General features: G+C 43.5%; 1 protein-coding gene across 1 annotated transcript; it reads right to left on the bottom strand.

Annotated features, from left to right (window-relative positions):
• Nucleotides 1-372: 372 nt before the first annotated feature.
• Nucleotides 373-18874, bottom strand: tekt1 (tektin 1). Its single transcript, XM_061919467.1, has 7 exons — nt 18690-18874; nt 18447-18612; nt 11041-11169; nt 10815-10961; nt 10524-10749; nt 2985-3181; nt 373-2913 (listed from the first exon to the last, which is right to left on the bottom strand). The coding sequence occupies exons 1-7, from the start codon at nt 18853-18855 to the stop codon at nt 2754-2756; spliced, it is 1191 nt and encodes a 396-aa protein (XP_061775451.1). The 5' UTR covers nt 18856-18874; the 3' UTR covers nt 373-2753.
• Nucleotides 18875-21970: the final 3096 nt, after the last annotated feature.

Below are 21970 nucleotides of genomic sequence, written 5' to 3'. Positions count from 1 at the left end.
ATTTACTACTTATTACCAAAGGTACTATCAGCATTGACCTGCTCGATGGCCTTGTGGTTAGAGTGTCCGACCTGAGACTGGAAAGTCGTGAGTTCGAGTTCAGTCATACCAAAGACTATAAAAATGGGACCCATTTCCTCCCTGCTTGGCACTCAGCATCAAGGGTTGGAATTGGGGGTTAAATCACCAAAATGATTCCCGAGCGCTCCTACCGCTGCTGCTCACTGCTCCCCTCACCTCCCAGGAGGTGAACATGGGGATGGGCCAAATGCAGAGGATAATTTCACCACACCTGGTGTGTGTGTGTGACTATCAGTGGTACTTTAACTTTATTGAATCCATATGAGCCTGTGGATCTCTCTCTTTCTGTCTTTCTATCTCTGGCTCTTTTTTCACAAAAAAAGATGTTGAATACTTTTTTTTGTTTGCCTAATGTCTTCATATTCGTTTTATTCTGATTATAATCATGAGCAAACGTTTTTTTTTAACGTTATCAAGCATCAATATTGGAAAAAACTTGGCATTGTATCCATACCTGACATTTCAGTATAGCCTTTTGGCCAATCTTACACACTGTACAGCCAACATTGCTTTTACCCAGTGTCAAGTTCAAACACTGATGACATCTATTAAACAGACAAAAAGCAAGGAATCAAGCAGAGACAGAGTTAGTTAATGAGGAGAACGCATGGCGCGGCACATTTAGTTATAGTCCCGCCCTACGCTTTATGGTTCAGCTCCCACGTCCCTATTTTTATTCAGAGTTCCAAAGTCAACATCACTGAGGTCGCATATAAAAGGAGTGGTCACTTATATTATGCAAAGCAGGTTCAGGACGCACAGTACGTGACGGAATGGGCTGGGGGCCTTGTGATTTCGCCTTGTCCCCGCTTCATCTGCGTGTTGTCATTTCATCATCGTTGAGGTCCTGGAAGTCTCTGCTTTGTCTGCGTACTGTCATCTTATCTTCGTTCAGGTCCTTGAAGTCCTTGGCTGTTAGCGGGCTAAAAAATTGATAACATCTGTGGCTGAGGCCACCCCTCAGACAAGACATTTTGTCCTTGCATAGATTACAAAAAGTCTAACTTGAGCACAATAGCTAATAACTGAAGCAATGGACTTTAAAGGCCTACTGAAATGAGATTTTCTTATTTAAACAGGGATATTGCCATATTTTTGCTGAAAGGATTTAGTAGAGAACATCCACGATAAAGTTCGCAACTTTTGGTCGCTAATAGAAAAGCCCTGCTTTTACCGGAAGTATTTTTACCGGAAGTATGTGCGCGTGATATCACGAGTTGCAGGGCTCCAAACATATTCACATTGTTTATAATGGGAGCCACCAGCAGTAAGAGCAATTCGGACCGAGAAAGCGACAATTTCCCCACTAATTTGAGCGAGGATGAAAGATTTGTGAATTAGGATATTGATAGTGAAGGAATAGAGAAAAAAAAAAAAAGCGACGGCTCCGGGTGACGGCAGTGTAAGCGTTTTAGATGTAATTAGACACATTTACTAGGATAATTCTGGAAGATCCCTTATCTGCTTATTGTTTTAATAGTGTTTTAGTGAGATTTTAAAGATTGCAAAAGATTGTAAAGACATACAGTACCTCGAGGTCTGATGGCTGCGGTGAACACGAAGTGTCTCAGAGAGAAGCCGAGGAGCCAAGCTCACAGCTGCCGCTGCTGCAGGACGACGAATAATCCAATGATGTCTCCGGTAAGATATATATCACAATTTCCTCATCCAAAAACATGCTGGTTGACGTAGAGAAAACATGTTTGCTTGACCGCTCCGCTTCACAGCAAACAAAGAAACACCGGCTGTGTCTTGGTGCTAAAGACAGCTGCAATACACCGCTTTCCACCAACAGCATTGTTCTTTATAGTCTCCATTATTAAATGAACAAATTGCAAAAGATTCAGCGACACAGATGTCCAAAATACTGTGTAATTATGCGATTAAAGCGGACGACTTTTAGCCGCGAGTGGTTCAGCTGCTAATATTTCCTGACAGTCCGTGACGTTTTCAACAAGAAACTCGCGGGAAATTTAAAATTGCAATTTAGTAAACTAAAAAGGCCGTATTGGCATGTGTTGCAATGTTAATATTTCATCATTGATATATAAACTATCAGACTGCGTGGTCGGTAGTAGTGGCTTTCAGTAGGCCTTTAAGCATACTAAAGTTAGTGTGATAATATATACATAATTATTCTAACAGACAGTGAAATTAAAAGATAAATATTCAGTGCTTATGATGTTTCTACAGTGTCTTATTTATTATAAGTTGTCTTAGTCAATTGTCAAGTTAAAATGAAAAATGTCCGACATAAACAGGTTTTGACATAACCGAAAACATAACTAGCCACTGCTTGTACTAATACCTCGAATATTTCGTTGTTATGATATTTTATACTCTCATCTAACAAACCTGATGCTGTAATTTTGCTCTATGTCTTGACTTTAATAACACATATTTCTTCCAGTGGCTAATACTTTAAGGAAAAAAAGAAAATGATGTGTAACTTTAGACTTGCTGATGTGTCTTGTTGACTATCGGTAATGAGTTAATACTATGTTGACATTACGGGTCCATTTTCATAAAAATGACCCCATTGGACCTTAAATTTGATGGTGACAAAAATCAGGTCATGTTGTCGACTTAAGCAGGTGCCTGTGTGAGTATGTCAGCTAAAAAAGTGACAAGTGAAAAATATTCCTCGAGACATGGATAGAATAGATGAAACATCAGAATTTAGTTAAGACAATTGTCTCTCTGTACGGAATGCAGATGACCTCGTCAACGTAGAGAAGGTTGGCCTTGACTTCAATGCTCTGCTGCAGTTCCAGCTGGCAGCGGACCAGCGCCCTCTGCTGCTCCTCCGACTGATCTACGGTCTCACGCAACCTGCCAGGGGGAACGTTAAATAATGGACCCCGATTACTGTAATCGTGAATGTGGAAAAGGTGCGTCCTTACTTGCTGATTTGACTCGTATGCTGGCCGACCTCGGCGAGGAGCTGGGTTTGCGCCGGATCGTGACATCGCTCTTTGGCGGGCCTCTGCTGACGTAAATCTAGCCTGGCCTGGGCCAAACTGAGGAAATGCTCATTCTCCGTGATGGCCACTTGGAGGTCTTCTCGGTTTTTCTGCTGGCTGGCAAACTCCGACAAAACCTGGAAGGAACGACCACATTAATGAATTTATGTTCCTCCTTATTCGTTCAATCCAGTTGTTGAACAACAATTTTAATCCTGTCTCTGTTGGCTACTGCATGGAAAGACCTTTACTACGTTAGCTGGTGCCACGATGCACCGAACAAACTGTACCAACTGGGAGAAGATGAGATAGGAACATTATTTGGTCATCAAATTAAAACTGGACGCCGACAAGCTTTACTCATTCAAAGGAACCGTGTGGTTTATCCAAGAAAACAAGCAATAAACAGAGTACTGTATTTTTCTGACTGTAGGGTTCATCGGATCATAAAGTGCACTGCTGATGAGAGGGTCTATTTAGGTCTTTTGTCATACAAAAGGGGTCATATTATGATTTTTTTTCTACATTAACTAAAGGCCTTAATGTCCATATGCGTGGACAGCACCTCTTAGCTCTCATTTTCTAAATTGTGTACACTACTGAAATGGGGTCTTATGGCCTTAATATAAACACTTATACTCTCATCTGGTGGTGTCAGAAGAGTATAACATACAATGGAATTTGGGGGAAAAAAGTGTATAAGTAAGAATTAGAATCTCACTAAACATGAATTACACGTTTCAATCAATTAATCTATTATTATTTATATAGCCCTAAATCACTAGTGTCTCAAAGGGCTGCACAAACCACAACACAAACCACAACGACATCCTCGGTAGAGCCCACATAAGGGCAAGGAAAACTCACACCCAGTGGGACGTCGGTGACAATGATGACTATGAGAAACCTTGTTACTTATGGACTAATTACTGTACATCTTATAAAAAGGTGATTCTTAGTTTTTTATTCTAATTAGGGTCAGATAAGCCCAAATAGCAAAAAGAAAAAAAAAACAATTAAACAAACAGCTTGGGCCTTAACAAACCCTTCCTTGTGCGCTACATAAAATGTAATGGTGGTTCTTTGGTCAAAATGTTGCATGGATTATGTTTTACAGACCGTTTTTAAGATGCGTCGTTCTGTGGGAGCTCTTATTTACGTGCTTCCACTTCGACAGCGTCGTCTCCCCGTCATCTTTGCTGGAACAGTAGTTTTAAGCGCTTCTATAGCAAGTTTACTGACGGACATAAGTTACTTTAGAACTTTACACCACTTTGTATTGGAAATGGAAACGGTGTAGGATAAATGCCCCACAACACGAGAATAGAGAAAAGGACGGGCCATAATGGCTAAGGTGTCGCCGCGTACTAAGAAGGCGGACGCACGCACATTTTCGGGACGTATGCAGATCCCAAATACACATCAGCAGGTACCAATGGGAAATAAAAGTTGGTTTTGTATAATATTGCAAAACAAAACGCCAGATAGTGTCTCTTAATAGTGCCATTTTTGTACACAATAATTATATTTGTATATTGAAGCATAGGTCCTTTAAGTTAAAGTTAAAATACCAATGATTGTCACACACACACTAGGTGTGGCGAAATTATTCTCTGCATCTGACCCATCACACTTGATCACCCCCTGGGAGGTGAGGGGAGCAGTGGGCAGCAGCGATGCCGCGCCCGGGAATCATTCATGGTGATTTAACCCCCAATTCCAACTCTTGATGCTGAGTGCCAAGCATGGAGGTAATGGGTCCCATTTTTATAGTCTTTGGTACAACTCCTGAGAATGGCCATAATGCTCCGCTTTTTATCAAGTTGTAGCTTACCAAAGTTGTTCTAAAACATTTTTGACATATTTTTGAGCGCCATGTGTCATTTTTTGTAATCTTTATGAAACATCAACAGGTTGGTGTTGCCCGCTTACGGGTACTTGCTAGCATCATTTTTTGAACAGGTGTCAACCTGCAGTCCACACGTATCTCATATGTAACTGCCATCTAACTTGGAATGACTTGGAATGATCTTTATTGTCATTGCACAAGTACAAGGAAATGTTGTTTTCAGCACAACCCCCTTCCAGATTCGACAAACAATATTATACGGGGTTACAGAACGGGAATGCTGATGGATTGCCATTTATGGTGCCCAGTAAAAGGTGGGAAAAAGATAGACACTGGGGTAGGATGAGTAATAAAAAGTTGATTTCAGATTGTGCTCCTATTGATGGGGGGCCCAAACTGGAGTGAGAAAAAAAGCCTATAGCAAAACACATATACAGTACATATAACAGCATACAGCTCGAGTATTAGGTAAGGGTGTCACGATACAACTGTTTTACTTCCAATACAACACTGATATTATTGCTTTGAATATGAGCCAATATTGGTATTGATCCGTTACTCTACTCTATCAGCACAAATCATATTTTACCTATTATTTTATACTATGAAATGTTAAAAATATGTTTTATCAATTGAAATTGTAGGTATAAAAAAACACTAACATATTCATTCATTATAAACTAATGGACATTTGCTGTCATTAAAGCCTGCTCAGTGGCCTTGTGGTTGGAGCAGGGGTGTCAAACTCAAATACAGAGTGGGCCAAAATTTAAAACCAAACAAAGCCGCGGGCCGAGGTTGAACAAATTAACCTTTTAATAGGGACCCAAACAAGTTTTGAATTGAATATTGAATAAGCGAGGCTTATATAACTTTATAGTGACATGCAAAATCGAGTTTCAAATAATAATAATAATAATTAAAAAATATCAATAGCATATCAAATAAGACCTCTATGAAGAAGAAAAAACATGGACCCAGATTTCCCTCGCCCGGACGCGGGTCACCGGGGCCTCCCTCTGGAGCCAGGCCCAGAGGTGGGGCACGATGGCGAGCGCCTGGTGGCCGGGCCTGTTCCCACGTTGCCCAAAGAGGCAACGTGGGTCACCCCTCCAATGGGCTCACCACCCATAGCAGGGGCCATAGAGGTCGGGTGCATTGTGAGCTGGGCGGCAGCCGAAGGCAGGGTACTTGGCGGTCCGATCCTCGGCTACAGAAGCTAGCTCTTGGGACGTGGAACGTCACCTCACTGGGGGAGAAAGAGCCTGAACTAGTGCGCGAAGTCGAGAATTTCCGGCTGGGTATAGTCGGACTCACTTCGACGCACAGCAAGGGCTCTGGAACCACTTCTCTCGAGAGGGATTGGACCCTCTTCCACTCTGGCGTTGCCGGCAGTGAGAGGCGACGGGCCGGGGTGGCAATTCTTGTTGCACGCCGGCTCAAAGCTTGCACGTTGGAGTTTAACCCGGTGGACGAAAGGGTAGCCTCCCTCTGCCTTCGGGTGGGGGGACGGGTCCTGACTGTTGTTTGTGCTTACGCACCAAACAACAGTTCAGAGTACCCACCCTTTTTGGGAGCACTCGAGGGAGTACTGGAAAGGGCTCCCCCGGGTGATTCCCTTGTCCTCCTGGGGGACTTCAACGCTCACGTTGGCAACGACAGTGAAACCTGGAGAGGCCTGATCGGGAAGAATGGCCGCCCGGATCTGAACCCGAGTGGTGTTTTGTTATTGGACTTTTGTGCTCGTCACAGTTTGTCCATAACAAACACAATGTTCAAACATAAGGGTGTCCATATGTGCACTTGGCACCAGGACACCCTAGGCCGTAGTTCCATGATCGACTTTGTAGTTGTGTCATCGGATTTGCGGCCTTATGTTTTGGACACTCGGGTGAAGAGAGGGGCGGAGCTTTCTACCGAGTTGGCTGCGATGGTGGGGGAGGATGCCGGACAGACCTGGGAGGCCCAAACGGATTGTGAGGGTCTGCTGGGAACGTCTGGCAGAGTCTCCTGTCAGAGAAAGTTTCAATTCCCACCTCCGGAAGAACTTTGAACATGTCACGAGGGAGGTGCTAGACACTGAGTCCGATTGGACCATGTTCCGCACCTCTATTGTCGAGGCGGCTGATCAGAGCTGTGGCCGCAAGGTAGTTGGTGCTTGTCGGGGCGGAAATCCTAAAACCCCTTGGTGGACACCAGCGGTGAGGGATGCCGTCAAGCTGAAGAAGGAGTCCTATCGGGTCCTTTTGGCTCATAGGACTCCGGAGGCAGTGGACGGGTACCGACAGGCCAAGCGGTGTGCAGCTTCAGCCGTCGCGGAGGCAAAAACTCGGACATGGGAGGAGTTCGGGGAAGCCATGGAAAACGACTTCCGGACGGCTTCGAAGCGATTCTGGACCACCGTCCGCCGCCTCAGGAAGGGGAAGTAGTCCACTATCAACACCGTGTATGGTGCGGATGGTGTTCTGCTGACCTCAACTGCGGATGTTGTGGATAGGTGGAAGGAATACTTCGAAGACCTCCTCAATCCCACCAACACGTCTTCCTATGAGGAAGCAGTGCCTGGGGAATCAGTGGTGGACTCTCCTATTTCTGGGGCTGAGGTCGCTGAGGTAGTTAAAAAGCTCCTCGGTGGCAAGGCCCCAGGGGTGGATGAGGCCCGCCCGGAGTTCCTTAAGGCTCTGGATGCTGTGGGGCTGTTTTGGTTGACAAGACTCTGCAGCATCGCGTGGACATCGGGGGCGGTACCTCTAGATTGGCAGACCGGGTTGGTGGTTCCTCTCTTTAAGAAGGGGGACCGGAGGGTGTGTTCCAACTATCGTGGGATCACACTCCTCAGCCTTCCCGGTAAGGTTTATTCAGGTGTACTGGAGAGGAGGCTACGCCAGATAGTCGAACCTCGGATTCAGGAGGAACAGTGTGGTTTTCGTCCTGGTCGTGGAACTGTGGACCAGCTCTATACTCTCGGCAGGGTTCTTGAGGGTGCATGGGAGTTTGCCCAACCAGTCTACATGTGCTTTGTGGACTTGGAGAAGGCATTCGACCGTGTCCGTCGGGAAGTCCTGTGGGGAGTGCTCAGAGAGTATGGGGTATCGGACTGTCTTATTGTGGCGGTCCGCTCCCTGTACGATCAGTGCCAGAGCTTGGTCCGCATTGCCGGCAGTAAGTCGGACACGTTTCCAGTGAGGGTTGGACTCCGCCAAGGCTATCCTTTGTCACCGATTCTGTTCATAACTTTTATGGACAGAATTTCTAAGCTCAGTCAAGGCGTTGAGGGGTTCCGGTTTGGTGACCGCAGGATTAGAGCTCTGCTTTTTGCAGATGATGTGGTCCTGATGGCTTCATCTGGCCGGGATCTTCAGCTCTCACTGGATCGGTTCGCAGCCGAGTGTGAAGCGACCGGAATGAGAATCAGCACTTCCAAGTCCGAGTCCATGGTTCTCGCCCGGAAAAGGGTGGAATGCCATCTCCGGGTTGGGGAGGAGACCCTACCCCAAGTGGAGGAGTTCAAGTACCTAGGAGTCTTGTTCACGAGTGGGGGAAGAGTGGATCGTGAGATCGACAGTCGGATCGGTGCGGCGTCTTCAGTAATACGGACGTTGTACCGATCCGTTGTGGTGAAGAAGGAGCTGAGCCGGAAGGCAAAGCTCTCAATTTACCGGTCGATCTACGTTCCCATCCTCACCTATGGTCATGAGCTTTGGGTCATGACTGAAAGGATAAGATCACGGGTACAAGCGGCCGAAATGAGTTTCCTCCGCCGTGTAGCGGGGCTCTCCTTTGGAGATAGGGTGAGAAGCTCTGCCATCCGGGAGGAACTCAAAGTAAAGCCGCTGCTCCTCCACATCGAGAGGAGCCAAATGAGGTGGTTCGGGCATCTGGTCAGGATGCCAACCGAACGCCTCCCTAGGGAGGTGTTTAGGGCACGTCCAACCGGTAGGAGGCCACGGGGAAGACCCAGGACACGTTGGGAAGACTATGTCTCCCGGCTGGCCTGGGAACGCCTCGGGATCCCCCGGGAAGAGCTAGACGAAGTGGCTGGGGAGAGGGAAGTCTGGGTTTCCCTGCTTAGGCTGTTTCCCCCGCGACCCGACCTCGGATAAGCGGAAGAAGATGGATGGATGGATGGATAGATCAAATAAAATTTAAATAAAAATTGAATGCCTCTTTTCGGCGGTGGGGTTGAGGTGGACGGGGTTTGGTGATAGTGGGGGGTGTATATTGTAGCGTCCCGGAAGAGTTGGAGCTGCAAGGCGTTCTGGGCATTTGTTCATTTTTGTTTATGTTGTGTTACGGTGCGGGTGTTCTCCCGAAATGTGTCATTCTTGTTTGGTGTGGGTTCACAGTGTTGCACATATTTGTAACAGTGTTAAAGTTATTTATACGGCCACCTTCAGTGTGACCTGTATGGCTGCATTCACTTGTGTGTGTGTATAAGCCGCATATATTATGTGACTGGGCCGGCACGCTGTTTGTATAGAGGAAAAGCGGACGTGGAGACAGGTTGTAGAGAACGCCAAAGGCAGTGCCTTTAAAGCCCACCCCAAATATTGTTGTCCGGGATGAAATTCGGGAGAGGCACTGAGCTTCGGGAGTCTCCCGTGAAAATCGAGAGGGTTGGCAAGTAAGAGTGTTAGCGGTCAATGCGGTGTTACAGCGGCGGGCCAGCTCTAATGTTAATTTGATATTGCCTGAAGGGCCAAGTGAAATTACACGACGGGCCAAATTTGGCCCGCGGGCCAGAGTTTGACACCCGTGGGTTAGAGTGTCCGCCCATGGATCAGTAGGTCGTGAGTTCAAACCCCGGCTTAGTCGTACAAAGGACTATAAACACGGCTTGGCACTCAGCATCAAGGGTTGGAATTGGGTGTTAAATCACCAAAATGATTCCTGAGCATGGCCAGCGCTGCTGCTCACTGCTCCCCTCACCTCCTAGGGGGTAGAAACAAGGGGTTGGTTTGAATGCACAGTGTAATTTTACCACACCTAGCGTGTGTGAGACTATCAGTGGGACTTTAACTTTAAATTGAAGTCAACTGCTAATTGGTTACTTTTTTTGGCGGCAATAATACATTAAGTTGAGCTCATGATGCAGTAAATTAAAATGCTTCGGACACGTTTGTTACTGAATTATTTCAAATACGCTTCTGCCTTAGAGACGTTCTATCTGTTTGTTATATGGAACTATAAATATTTGATACTTGTTTATATTGACAAGTGTTGTGATTTAGACTGCAATATTGTTCGGTTAAGGGACATTTTTCACATATGCCTAGCTTTTGTGCTATTGTGTGCTGAGCTGTTGTGTAGCTGCTACCTCCAAGTAGCACATAGCCTACCATGTTTATTTTTTGTGAGTGACTTCACTAAAATACAAGAAAAGACCGACCATGTGTGTTTTTTGGGAGGACATTTTGTATCGGAGACCTTAAGTGCAAACTGATATAATCCTCACCGATATCAATATCGGATCGGGACTATCAGGTTGAGCCTGAAAGAAAGCTATGTGAAGCACTATACTAAAAATGTATCTTCTCTGAATACAGTCTCATTATTACTAGAATGTGAAAACAATGATTAGAAACACCAAAGTGAATTCCTGGTCTTTTGTAAATGCCACGCCTACTTGCCTTGGTGAGTTGTTCCTCCATCTGGCTCTTGACCGTCTTGATGTGCAGGACATTCAGCTGCAAGGCCGCTGACGTGGCCTGGAACTGTTGCTGCATGTCAGCAGCGGTCTGGGCCAGCAGAGACTCCACCAGCGCCCGCAGAGACACCGAGTTGGTCTTCTGACGCTCCGCCTTAGCTATGTTGAAGTCTGAGCTCCTCTCCCACTCTCCCGGTGACACGGTTGAACTGAAGATTTAGATATTCGTCATGGTGAAGGCCGTCGGTTGGGAATAGAGAAGAAGTTGGTTCACCTTGGTGGAACTGTCTTGGGGTTGAGAACTGTCGGTGTGTCGTTGAGGGAATGTGGCGTCATCGAGGCACAGGAGGCATCTAAGTGCTGAGCCTCGTATTTCTCCTTCAGATCTTGTTCCAGATCAAACTTGGACGCTTGGTTCAATCTGGGATAAAGAATTGGTTGGGTTATGACAACCATGGACTTAAGTGGCATGAATCGTGTCGGGTAGAAGTTGTCATTACCGTGTCTGCTCAGCGATCTGATTGACCACTCGCTCCAGGATTGACACCACGCCCTTTGCCAGCTCCGCCTCCTTCACCAGCTCTCTGCTGACGTCATCACGCAGCTTCTCAGAGGGGTGCCGTTTATTTCTGCATGCACGGCATTTTGCTGTTAGCCTTAATGAGTATTAACCAGTGGTGTGCTGTCAAGGCCAGCAAGGCCTTCTCTGCTGGCCTAACATGAACGGAAATCACGATCATCCATACATTTTCTACTGCTTGTTCCTTTTTAGGGTCGCGGGGGGTCGCTGGAGCCTATCTCAGCTGCATTCGGGCGAAAGGCGGGGTACACCCTGGACAAGTCGCCACCTCATCGCAGGGCCAACACAGATAGACAGACAACATTCACACTCACATTCACACACTAGGGCCAATTTAGTGTTGCCAATCAACCTATCCCCAGGTGCATGTCTTTGGAGGTGGGAAGAAGCCAGAGTACCCAGAGGGAACCCATGCAGTCACAGGGAGAACATGCAAACTCCACACAGAAAGATTGAACCCAGGACTGCTCAGGACCTTCGTATTGTGAAGCAGATACACTTACCCCTCTTCCACCGTGCTGCCCATCACGATCATAATTAAAGATAAAAACATTTTGTTATTTACTTTCCCTAAATATCTAAAAGTATTTTTTTTCTCTTCATGTTTTTAGAATTCCGCTAGTTTATGTTGGCATGCTGTAGTCTGTATGTAAACGGGGATATACAGTTGATAGACAGTTGCGATAGCCAATCAGATCACGAGTTGTTGTCAGGAAGGCCTTCTAGCTTATTTTGGTTTGCCTTTTCTTTGGTCCACCCCTAAAACAGCATCTATCCATATTTTGACAAAAACACAAAGACTTGTGTGTTATTTGGGAACAGTTGATGATGATTATGTGCAGTAAAACATTTCATAAATTCAAATCACCTTAATGTGTGTTCCTAAATGTGTGTTGGACGTCTTAGATGAAGAGAGCAGTTAGGATTTTTGTTTACAGAGTAAACCATTAAGGTTTTTGGCATTGTTTTCTCAAAACGTATACATTTGTGTACAAACCCTGTTTCCATATGAGTTGAGAAATTGTGTTAGTATTAAATATAAACAGAATACAATGATTTGCAAATCCTTTTCAACCCATATTCAATTGAATGCACTACAAAGACAAGATATTTGATGTTCAAACTCAAACTTTATTTTTTTTGGCAAATAATAATTAACTTAGAATTTCATGGCTGCAACACGTGCCAAAGTAGTTGGGAAAGGGCATGTTCACCACTGTGTTACATCACCTTTTCTTTTAACAACACTTAATAAACGTTTGGGAACTTAGAAAACTAATTGTTGAAGCTTTGAAAGTGGAAATATTTCCCATTCTTGCTTTATGTAGAGCTTCAGTCGTTCAACAGTCCGGGGTCTCCGCTGCCGTACTTTACGCTTCATAATGCGCCACACATTTTCGATGGTAGACAGGTCTGGACTGCAGGCGGGCCAGGAAAGTACCTCCACTCTTTTTTTACGAAGCCACGCTGTTGTAACACGTGCTGAATGTGGTTTGGCATTGTCTTGCTGAAATAAGTAGGGGCGTCCATGAAAAAAACAGCGCTTAGATGGCAGCATATGTTGTTCCGAAACCTGTACAGGTATGTACCTTTCAGCATTAATGGTGCCTTCACAGATGTGTAAGTTACCCATGCCATGGGCGCTAATGCACCCCCATACCATCACAGATGCTGGCTTTTGAACTTTGCGCCTATAACAGTCTGGATGTTGAATATTTCCAAAAACAATTTGAAATGTGGACTCGTCAGACCACAGAACACTTTTCCACTTTGCGTCAGTCCATCTTTGATGATCTCGGGCCCAAAGAAGCTAGCGGCGTTTATGGATGTTGTTGATAAATGGCTTTCGCTTTGCATAGTAGAGCTTTAACTTGCACTTACGGATGTAGCGACGGACTGTATTTAGTGACAGTGGTTTTCTGAAGTGTTCCTGAGCCCATGTGGTGATATCCTTTAGAGGTTGATGTCAGTTTTTGATACAGTGCTGTCTGAGGGATTGAAGGGCACGGTCATTCAAGGTTGGTTTCAGGCCTTGCTGCTTAAGTGGAGTGATTATCTCCAGATTCTCTGAACCTTTTGATGATATTATGGACCGTAGATGTTGAAATCCCTAAATTTCTTGCAATTGCATTTTGAGAAACGTTGTTCTTAAACTGTTTGACTATTTGCTCACGCAGTTGTGGACAAAGGGTTGTACCTCGCCCCATCCTTTATTGTGAAAGACTGAGCATTTTTTGGGAAGCTGTTTTTATACCCAATCATGGCACCCACCTGTTCCCAATTAGTCTGCACACCTGTGGGATGTTCCAAATAAGTGTTTGATGAGCATTCCTCAACGTTATCAGCATTTATCGCCACCTTTCCCAACTTCTTTGTCACATGTTGCTGGCATCAAATTCTAAAGTTAATGATTATTTGCAAAAAAAAAACATTTATCAGTTTGAAGATCAAATATGTTGTGTTTGTAGCACATTCAACTGAATATGGGTTGAAAATGATTCGCAAATCATTGTATTCCGTTTATGTTTACATCTAACACAATTTCCCAACTCATATGGAAACAGGGTTTGTAAATATGGCCAAGCAAAAAAGATGCATATTTATTTGGGAGAGTCTTGATACCAATTTCCTTGACCCAGTCACACACCAAGAAGTTGTAGACCTCAATGCTTTTCCAAGTGTTCGTCGTGTAGAGCGATGTCTGGAGCACACGATAGTTCGACATGTTTGTGAACTCCACCGACAAATAATCCTCACTTGACAAACCTTCTTTCTTTTTTATAAAGTATAGGGATCTATTTCATTGCATAGTTGGATTTTTTTCCTCGTATGCGCTTTTTGGAGGAAGATTTAAACCTCTTTGTACTCAGTTTGTGCACTGCTTAGCAGAGGTGTGGACTCGAGTCACATGACTTGGACTCGAGTCGGACTCGAGTCATCAATTTGATGACTTTAGACTTAACTTGACAGAGTGTAAAAAGACTTGCAACTCGACTTAGACTTTAACATCAATGACTTGTGACTTGACTTAGACTTGAGCCTTTTGACTTGACATAACTTGCTACTTTCCCCAAAACCCAACGATTAAAAAGTTATTCAGGAGCGCTCCGTATCGTCCATTGTGTACGGAAGTGTATCAGCGTGTGTGCGATGACAGCCTGTGCGCTACCTCTCAGAACAACAGCCAATCAAATTACATCCACGTTGTTTTCGTCACACAGCATTCACCCAATCAAATTGCAGGAAAACCAACGGAGAAGAGCTTTCAAACAACAGAAGAATAAGTGAAGAAAATTATGCCATGAAGTGTTTCGTTCGGTTATTAAAACTACGACTTGGTCAACAAAACAGGAATTGCCGTATGCAAAACATGCGGTTGGAAGATTGCAGACGGAGACGCATCAATTTACAACTTCGTTTGACATTTGAAGTTGCACAAAGAAGGGTACGTTATGAATGTAAGCTAACGTTTATTGGCTGAGTAACGTGACTTTTATTTGCTGTGGAGTTAAATCAGTGAGGCTGTAAACTCACTGCTAACGTTCTAACCATAGACATCTTATAAGGGTACGCAGCATCGAGCGCTACTGCCTGTTGCCGCAGACGAGACGCGGGGCCGCCATCTTGGAAAGGTGATCCGCTCCACTCAGTGCAATTCATTTGGTAGGAACAATGAACTGTCAGCGCGTTTAATTCATATTAACTCACTGAATACCACTTACATTCACGCACTTTTTTGTCATACGTGTAACTATGATAAAGGACACATGTTTTGGCGTGTTCATAATTTGCTTAACAGTAATAGAATATTCTTATATGCCAGGGGTAGGGAACCTATGGCTCAAGAGCCCGATGTGGCTCTTTTGATGACTGCATCTGGCTCTCAGATAAATCTGAGCTGACATTGCTTAACACGATAAGTAATGAATAATTCAGCTGGTAATCACAGTGTCAAAAATAACGTTCAAAATATAAAACATTCTCATGCATTTTTATCCATCCATTCTACGTTTCTACCGCACCTGTTCAAGAAGTTGCATTAATGGTAAGAAGTATTTTATTTATTTTTGGTTATACTCAGAATAACAATGAGTATTAAAAAGAAGAAGAGACTTATTATAGTCTAAAAATGATGGTGTTTCCTAAAAATGCACGCATATAGTTGTATTCAGTGTTAAAAAAAACAAACATTATATGGCTCTCACGGAAATACTTTAAAAAATATTTGGCTTGTATGGCTCTCTCAGCCAAAAAGGTTCCCGACCCCTGTTATATGCTATAAGTCAGTGGTCCCCAACCACCGGGCCGCGGTACCGGGCTGTGGCCCGATTGGTACCGGGTTGCAGAAGAATTTTTAATTAAAAAAAAAATATATATTTTTTTTTTTTTTTTTTTTTTTATTAAATCAACATAAAAAACACAATATACACTTACAAATAGTGCACCAACCACAAAAAACTTCCTTTTTCATGACAAAAACGTCCCTTTTTCATGACAAAGAAGAAAAAAGAAAAAAAATCACCGTTTACAGTGATTGTTTTATATGTATTTTTCATGTATGTTGCTTTGGATAAAAGTGTCCGCCAAATACTTGAACATATATAAACACCTGAAAGTCTTTATTTCAGCTAAAACCACCAATCTGTTTCACTGGATTCAGAATAAAACCAAATTCTGTCTTACTCAACAAAGTTAGTATTTGAATATTGTTACTTGAAGACTTATCTGTGGTTACAATAAAATGAGGATGCATCATAATCAATGGCGGCTGGTGAATTTTGTTTTAGGTGGGCCTGAAAGTTTGTAAACCAAATACCTGTAGGGGGGGTCATCCTCCCCAAGAAGATTTCTTTGTGATTTTCACATACAAATATTGTAGTTCTTTGGTCCTGCTTAACTCTGTGGTAATATTCTTTTCACAAAATACAACCAATAGTATGTTAATGTAAATTCTTACTTGTGAAAAGTAATCCTCCAATTTCTATTTTCAACAGTCCGCTCAATTGAGCAGGAAAACGCTGAATACCAGCCCATCATCTTTGTTTTCTACCTTTCAACTGTCAGTTTAGGCTGCTTGCCGGCTCCTCATCACCACTTCAAGATGGCAACCAAATTGCTTTCGTCACAGCAGCCAATTCTGCGTCTACTTATAAGATGTCTATGGTTATAACGTCAATGCAAACACGGCAATCTGTTGCGTCCACTGCAGTTCGCTACCTTATTCATACTTTTTGTCAAGTGATTTTTTTTTAAGCAGGGTTGCATGAGGTACCTACACATAACGTTATGTTAGTGAATGTCTCACACACAGTAACGTAACGTTAGACGGCGGTCAGCAGCACCGCATATTTTAGCCACCTACAAAAAGACAAACATAGTCAAATAAAGGTCAGTTAAAATGTGTACTATATTAAGAATATGTGTACACTATATTAAGAATATGTGTACATATTCCATAGAGCCCTGACATCTAAAAAGTACAGCACTGTTCATTGTTATGTTCATGCATTTGTTGTTTTTCATGTGTACGCACACATAAACACATACAGTATGAGATGAGATCAATGAGATAAGGTAACAACATGATATAAACTGCTGATGAACTAGTTACAATGCAATATTCCATGGAAATACAATGTTAACACTTTTGTGCAAGTAAGTACAGTTGCACTTGTTTTTTCAAATGTGTTTATACTGTAAAGCAGGGGTGCCCATTACGTCGATCGCGATCGACTGGTCGATCTCGGAGGGTGTGTCAGTCGATCTCAAGCCAGGCATTAAAAAATATACATAAAAATGAGCAATCATCAATCATACCAAGACTTCACTTTCGTCAGTTGTTTTACATTCTCGGCACCCGAGGATCTTGTGAGATGACGCTGGCTGCTGCAAGCTCATATTTAAGAAAAAAATCACTAACAGGGCGGACGCAGAGAAACACATTTTATTTCTAGAGACTCCGTACCTACTGTCAAAACTCTAAAGACCGACTGCACAGTTCCTGTCTTCACCATAAAAGACCTGTTTCATCCTGCCTGTGCTGACAAAATAAGAGTCTCAGAAAGCTAGCGTGCACAAGCTAGCAAGCTACGGAGTTTGATGCCAATGTATTTCTCCCCCGCCCTCAGCGACCGCTTTCTCATCTGCTTGCCCACACGCACACTCACTGACGTCACTCACCTGCTGCCAGACATTAAAGGGCCACACACATATGCTACTCTCATAACAAAGTGTTTAAAAACGAGTATGCAAGTTGGACAAATGGGATACCAAATCCAACCACTTTCATGTGGTATTGGACAGAAAGGAGGACTTTTTTTTTCCTCCATTTGAAAATGCGTACGTTATCAGCACCACTGTCTGATTCCAATCAATGCAAGTCATCAGAATCAAATACACCAACTTATATTCTTGTCTTCATGAAAGAAAGGAATCTATGTGTGTTAAACATGCTTGTATTATCATTAAACACCATTAACTTGTTAACAAAAATGTCTCTTTCATAAATAAATAAATATAAATTATAAATAGGAATGAGGTAGATCTCCTCGACTTGGTCAATTGAAAAGTAGCTCGTCTGCAGAAAAAGTGTGAGCGCCCCTGCTGTAAAGGAATGAGTGAAATGTTTAAAATAACTGGTTAATAGTGCTATTATGAAGTGCAATGTCAGCACTGTTTTTTTAAAATAATAAATACATTCAGCATTTTAAAAACATACACAATCTGTGTACATATATAAGTCTGTGGTTAAAAAGACTTGAAATGACTCGAAACCCAGAATGCAGGACTTGGGACTTGACTTGAGACTTTCCAGTATTGACTTTGGACTTGAGTCGGACTTGCCTGTCTTGACTCGGGACTTGACTCGAGACTCGAGGGCAAAGACTTGAGACTTACTTGTGACTTGCAAAACAATGACTTGGTCCCACCTCTGCCTTAGCCATCTTAGCTTGGTTAACCACCACTGGTTTTCACTTCCGGGAAGAAATCACTTGTCGGAAAACAAGGAATGATCACAATAAAGCCTGCGAAATCCCTGAGGGCCTTACTGAGTCACTGATGCGTGGGATTCCTTGTTTGGGTGCTCAGTTAAGGCAAACAGACGGACTGTTTCGTGCAAAGTTGGGCCGAAAAATAACCAAGGAATATGAAAACTAGGGCAAAATCTTGTCAAAAACCGAAACGTGGGTTGTACAAAAAACAGGATCGTCATACATTGGATAACTTTTAACTTCTTTAACATACTGGGTTTTTTTTTAACTGCGTGTGCAATTCTGTTAGAGAATTAAACACCTTATAGGTTGCAGAATTCAAAGGAAAGCTCACCTCTCGTTCAGACAAAGAACGGTTACTCGAAAAGGCTCCTTGCACATCTCAATGGCTTTCACCACTCTGTCTTGCAGGGCAAAAAGCCGCTCCGTCTCCAAAATGTTCTCCTCCAACTTCAGCTCGAGTTCCTTCTTCACAAACTGAATGTCTCTGACGCGATGGTCTGTCCAACACAAGTCATGTCTCTTGAGTTTGTCTGTGTCGGACCAAAGAGCACTTCTCTCATGTTGGACTCGTTACCCAGTTTCTCGCTGTCGTCATCCTGCAGGCGCTTGCAGGATTTGCTGCTTTCTTCGATCAGCCTCATGCATTCTCCTCTGAAGAGCGTGGAATGGTTACGAATGACCTCAATGCTGTCCAGAGTGGATCCACCAATCAGCTGAGTGCTTCTTCCTTGCACGGACATCTTTCTCCACGGGTGATTGGTCACTGACCGTACAAACAAAAACAGAAAATAATCATACAAACCCTGTTCCCATATGAGTTGGTAAATTGTTTTAGATGTAAATATAAACAGAATACAATGATTTGCAAATCCTTTTCAACCCATACTCAGTTGAATATGCTACAGAGACAACATATTTGATGTTCAAACTGATAACCTTTATTTTTTTTTGCAAATAATAATTAACTTAAAATTTCAAGGCTGCAACATGTGCCAAAGTAGTTGGGAAAGGGCATGTCCACCATTGTGTTACATCACCTTTTCTTTTAACAACACTCAATAAACGTTTGGGAACTGAGGAAACTAATTGTTGAAGCTTTGATAAATGAATAAATGATAAATGGGTTGTACTTGTATAGCGCTTTTCTACCTTAAAGGTACTCAAAGCGTTTTGACACTACTTCCACATTCACCCATTCACACACACATTCACACACTGATGGAGGGAGCTGCCTTGCAAAGCGCTAACCAGCACCCATCCGGAGCAAGGGTGTAGTGTCTTGGTCAGGACACAACGGACATGACGAGGTTGGTACTAGGTGGGGATTAAACCAGGGACCCTCGGGTTGCGCACGGCCACTCTCCCACTGCGCCACGCCGTGAAAGTGGAATTCTTTCCCATTCTTGTTTTATGTAGAGCTTCAGTCGTTCAACAGTCCGGGGTCTCCGCTGTCATATTTTACGCTTCATAATGCACCACAAATTTTTGATGGGAGACAGGTCTGGACTGCAGGCAGGCCAGGAATTTACCCGCACTCTTTTTTTTTTACAAAGCCACGCTGTTGTAACACGTGCTGAATGTGGCTTGGCATTGTCTTGCTGAAATAAGCAGGGGCATCCATGAAAAAGACGGTACTTAGATGGCCGCATATGTTGTTCCAAAACCTGTATGTACCTTTCAGCATTAATGGGGCCTTCACAGATGTGTAAGTTACCCATGCCTTGGGCACTAATGCACCCCCATGCCATCACAGATGCTGGCTTTTGAACTTTGCGTCGATACCAGTCTGAATGGTTCGCTTCCCCTTTGGTCCAGATGACACGATGTCGAATATTTCCAAAAACAATTTGAAATGTGGACTCGTCAGACCACAGAACACTTTTCCACTTTGCAATCAGTTCATCTTAGATGATCTCAGGACCGGCGTTTCTGGATGTTGTTGATAAATGGCTTTCACTTTGCATAGTAGAGCTTTAACTTGCACTTACAGATCTTGCGACGAACTGTATTTAGTGACAGTGGTTTTCTGAAGTGTTCCTGAGCCCATGTGGTGATATCCACCATTTTTTATTTATTTTTCTCTCTCTGGCACTCATCGAGGGTGGACGCTCCCCTTTCCTCTCCCTTATCCCTCCTGCTTGCTTCTTTGTCTTGTCTTGTCTTGTCTTAACTTTCTTGTTGCCTCTTTTTGCACTGCTCTCCAAATCTAAACATTGGAACTATTTAACTGGCCTCAACAAAATTGACAAGATCTTGGGTTTGGGGGAACCTGCTGTCGTGACGAAGCGGTTGTTGCTGGACACACGACGGACTCTTGGGAGAAGAAGGAGTGCCCCGTATCTGGCGACCCTTTTCTGTCGAGCACGTGAAGATATACACCTATTCGGAATTATGACAACAGGACATCTGCTGATTGGAGTAAGCGTTGCTCTGCTTTGTCGACAAATTGGAAGTTGCTGGCAGTCTTCAAAGTACCCCAAAGCTGCCACAAATGATTGGAGGATGCGGAAAGAACTGTGGATCACATCAGACTGTCTACCCCACTGTTTTTGAGGACCAGTCATAGACAATTTAGAGTGAAAAGCAAATTTCATTTTCAACCCGCATACAAAAAATTCTAACTTGGATTGTTTCCCTGGTTTCGAGACTCTCCCGAAGGACAGTGCTGTGAGGACACAACAAACTCCCTTCTTGTCTCTCATGGACGCACACCTGTTGTTGTTGACTTTAGACTAGCGACTGCAATACATCAAGGCCGCGGAACAGAGACGCACTACGGGCTTACACACACACACATCCACAAAAATATACGCCACACATACACACCCCATTCCCCCCAACCCGACGCCCTTGACGCAAATCCCATAGGGGTGATGAATGGGTGGTCAGCGCCTGAGAGCTGCGGCCTACCACCATGACCTTGAACTACCTTCCCTCTGTTGCTAGATATCTCAACATGTATGTTGTAATATGTATATGTGCTTTTCTTTGGAGTTTTTTTCCCACTCCAGACTGGGCCCCCTTAGTAGCCCAGTCTAGATTGTGTTTTCTTACTCATCCTTCCCCAGCGTTTACCTTTTTCCCATCTTTTACGAGGCGCCAATGGCGACCCATCAGCGTTCTTGTTCTGTAACCCTGTACACTGATTGTTTGTCTAATCTTGAACGGTTTTGTGCTGAAAACTACGTTTTGTTGTACTTGTGCAATGACAATAAAGACCTATCCTATCCTATCCTTTAGAGATTGATGTCGGTTTTTGATACAGTGCCTACTGAGGGATCGAAGGTCACGGTCATTCAATGTTGGTTTCCGGCCATGCCACTTACGTGGAGTGATTTCTCCAGATTCTCTGAACCTTTCCCAACTTCTTTGCCACATGTTGCTGGCATCAAATTCTAAAGTTAATGATTATTTGCACAAAAAAAATGTTGATCCGTTTGAACATCAAATATGTTGTCTTTGTAGCATATTCAACTGAACATGGGTTGAAAATTATTTGCAAATCATTGTATTCCGTTTATATTTACATCTAACACAATTTCCCAACTAATATAGAAACAGGGTTTGTAGTTCTGGGAACCGTCATCTTAATTTTGGGTCTTCCGATTTTTTTCCCATGGATTTTTAATAAGACAACCAGATATTTCGGATTTTTCTCTATTTCACACAGGGGCATAATTTTACATAGTCAACTAAATATTGTAATAAATGTGAAGATTAATGTCCCAGAAGGACTGCAGGTAGTAGTGTATTCAGGTGGCATATTACCATGAATTGATTAACGTGGACCCCGACTTAAAGAAGTTGAAAAACTTATTCGGGTGATACCATTTAGTGGTCAATTGTACGGAATAT

Source organism: Nerophis ophidion, linkage group LG13, assembly GCF_033978795.1.
Source record: "Nerophis ophidion isolate RoL-2023_Sa linkage group LG13, RoL_Noph_v1.0, whole genome shotgun sequence".
NCBI lineage: Eukaryota > Metazoa > Chordata > Actinopteri > Syngnathiformes > Syngnathidae > Nerophis > Nerophis ophidion.
The sequence above is the reverse complement of the archived record's forward strand: the minus strand, read 5'-3'. Positions and strand labels throughout refer to the sequence as shown.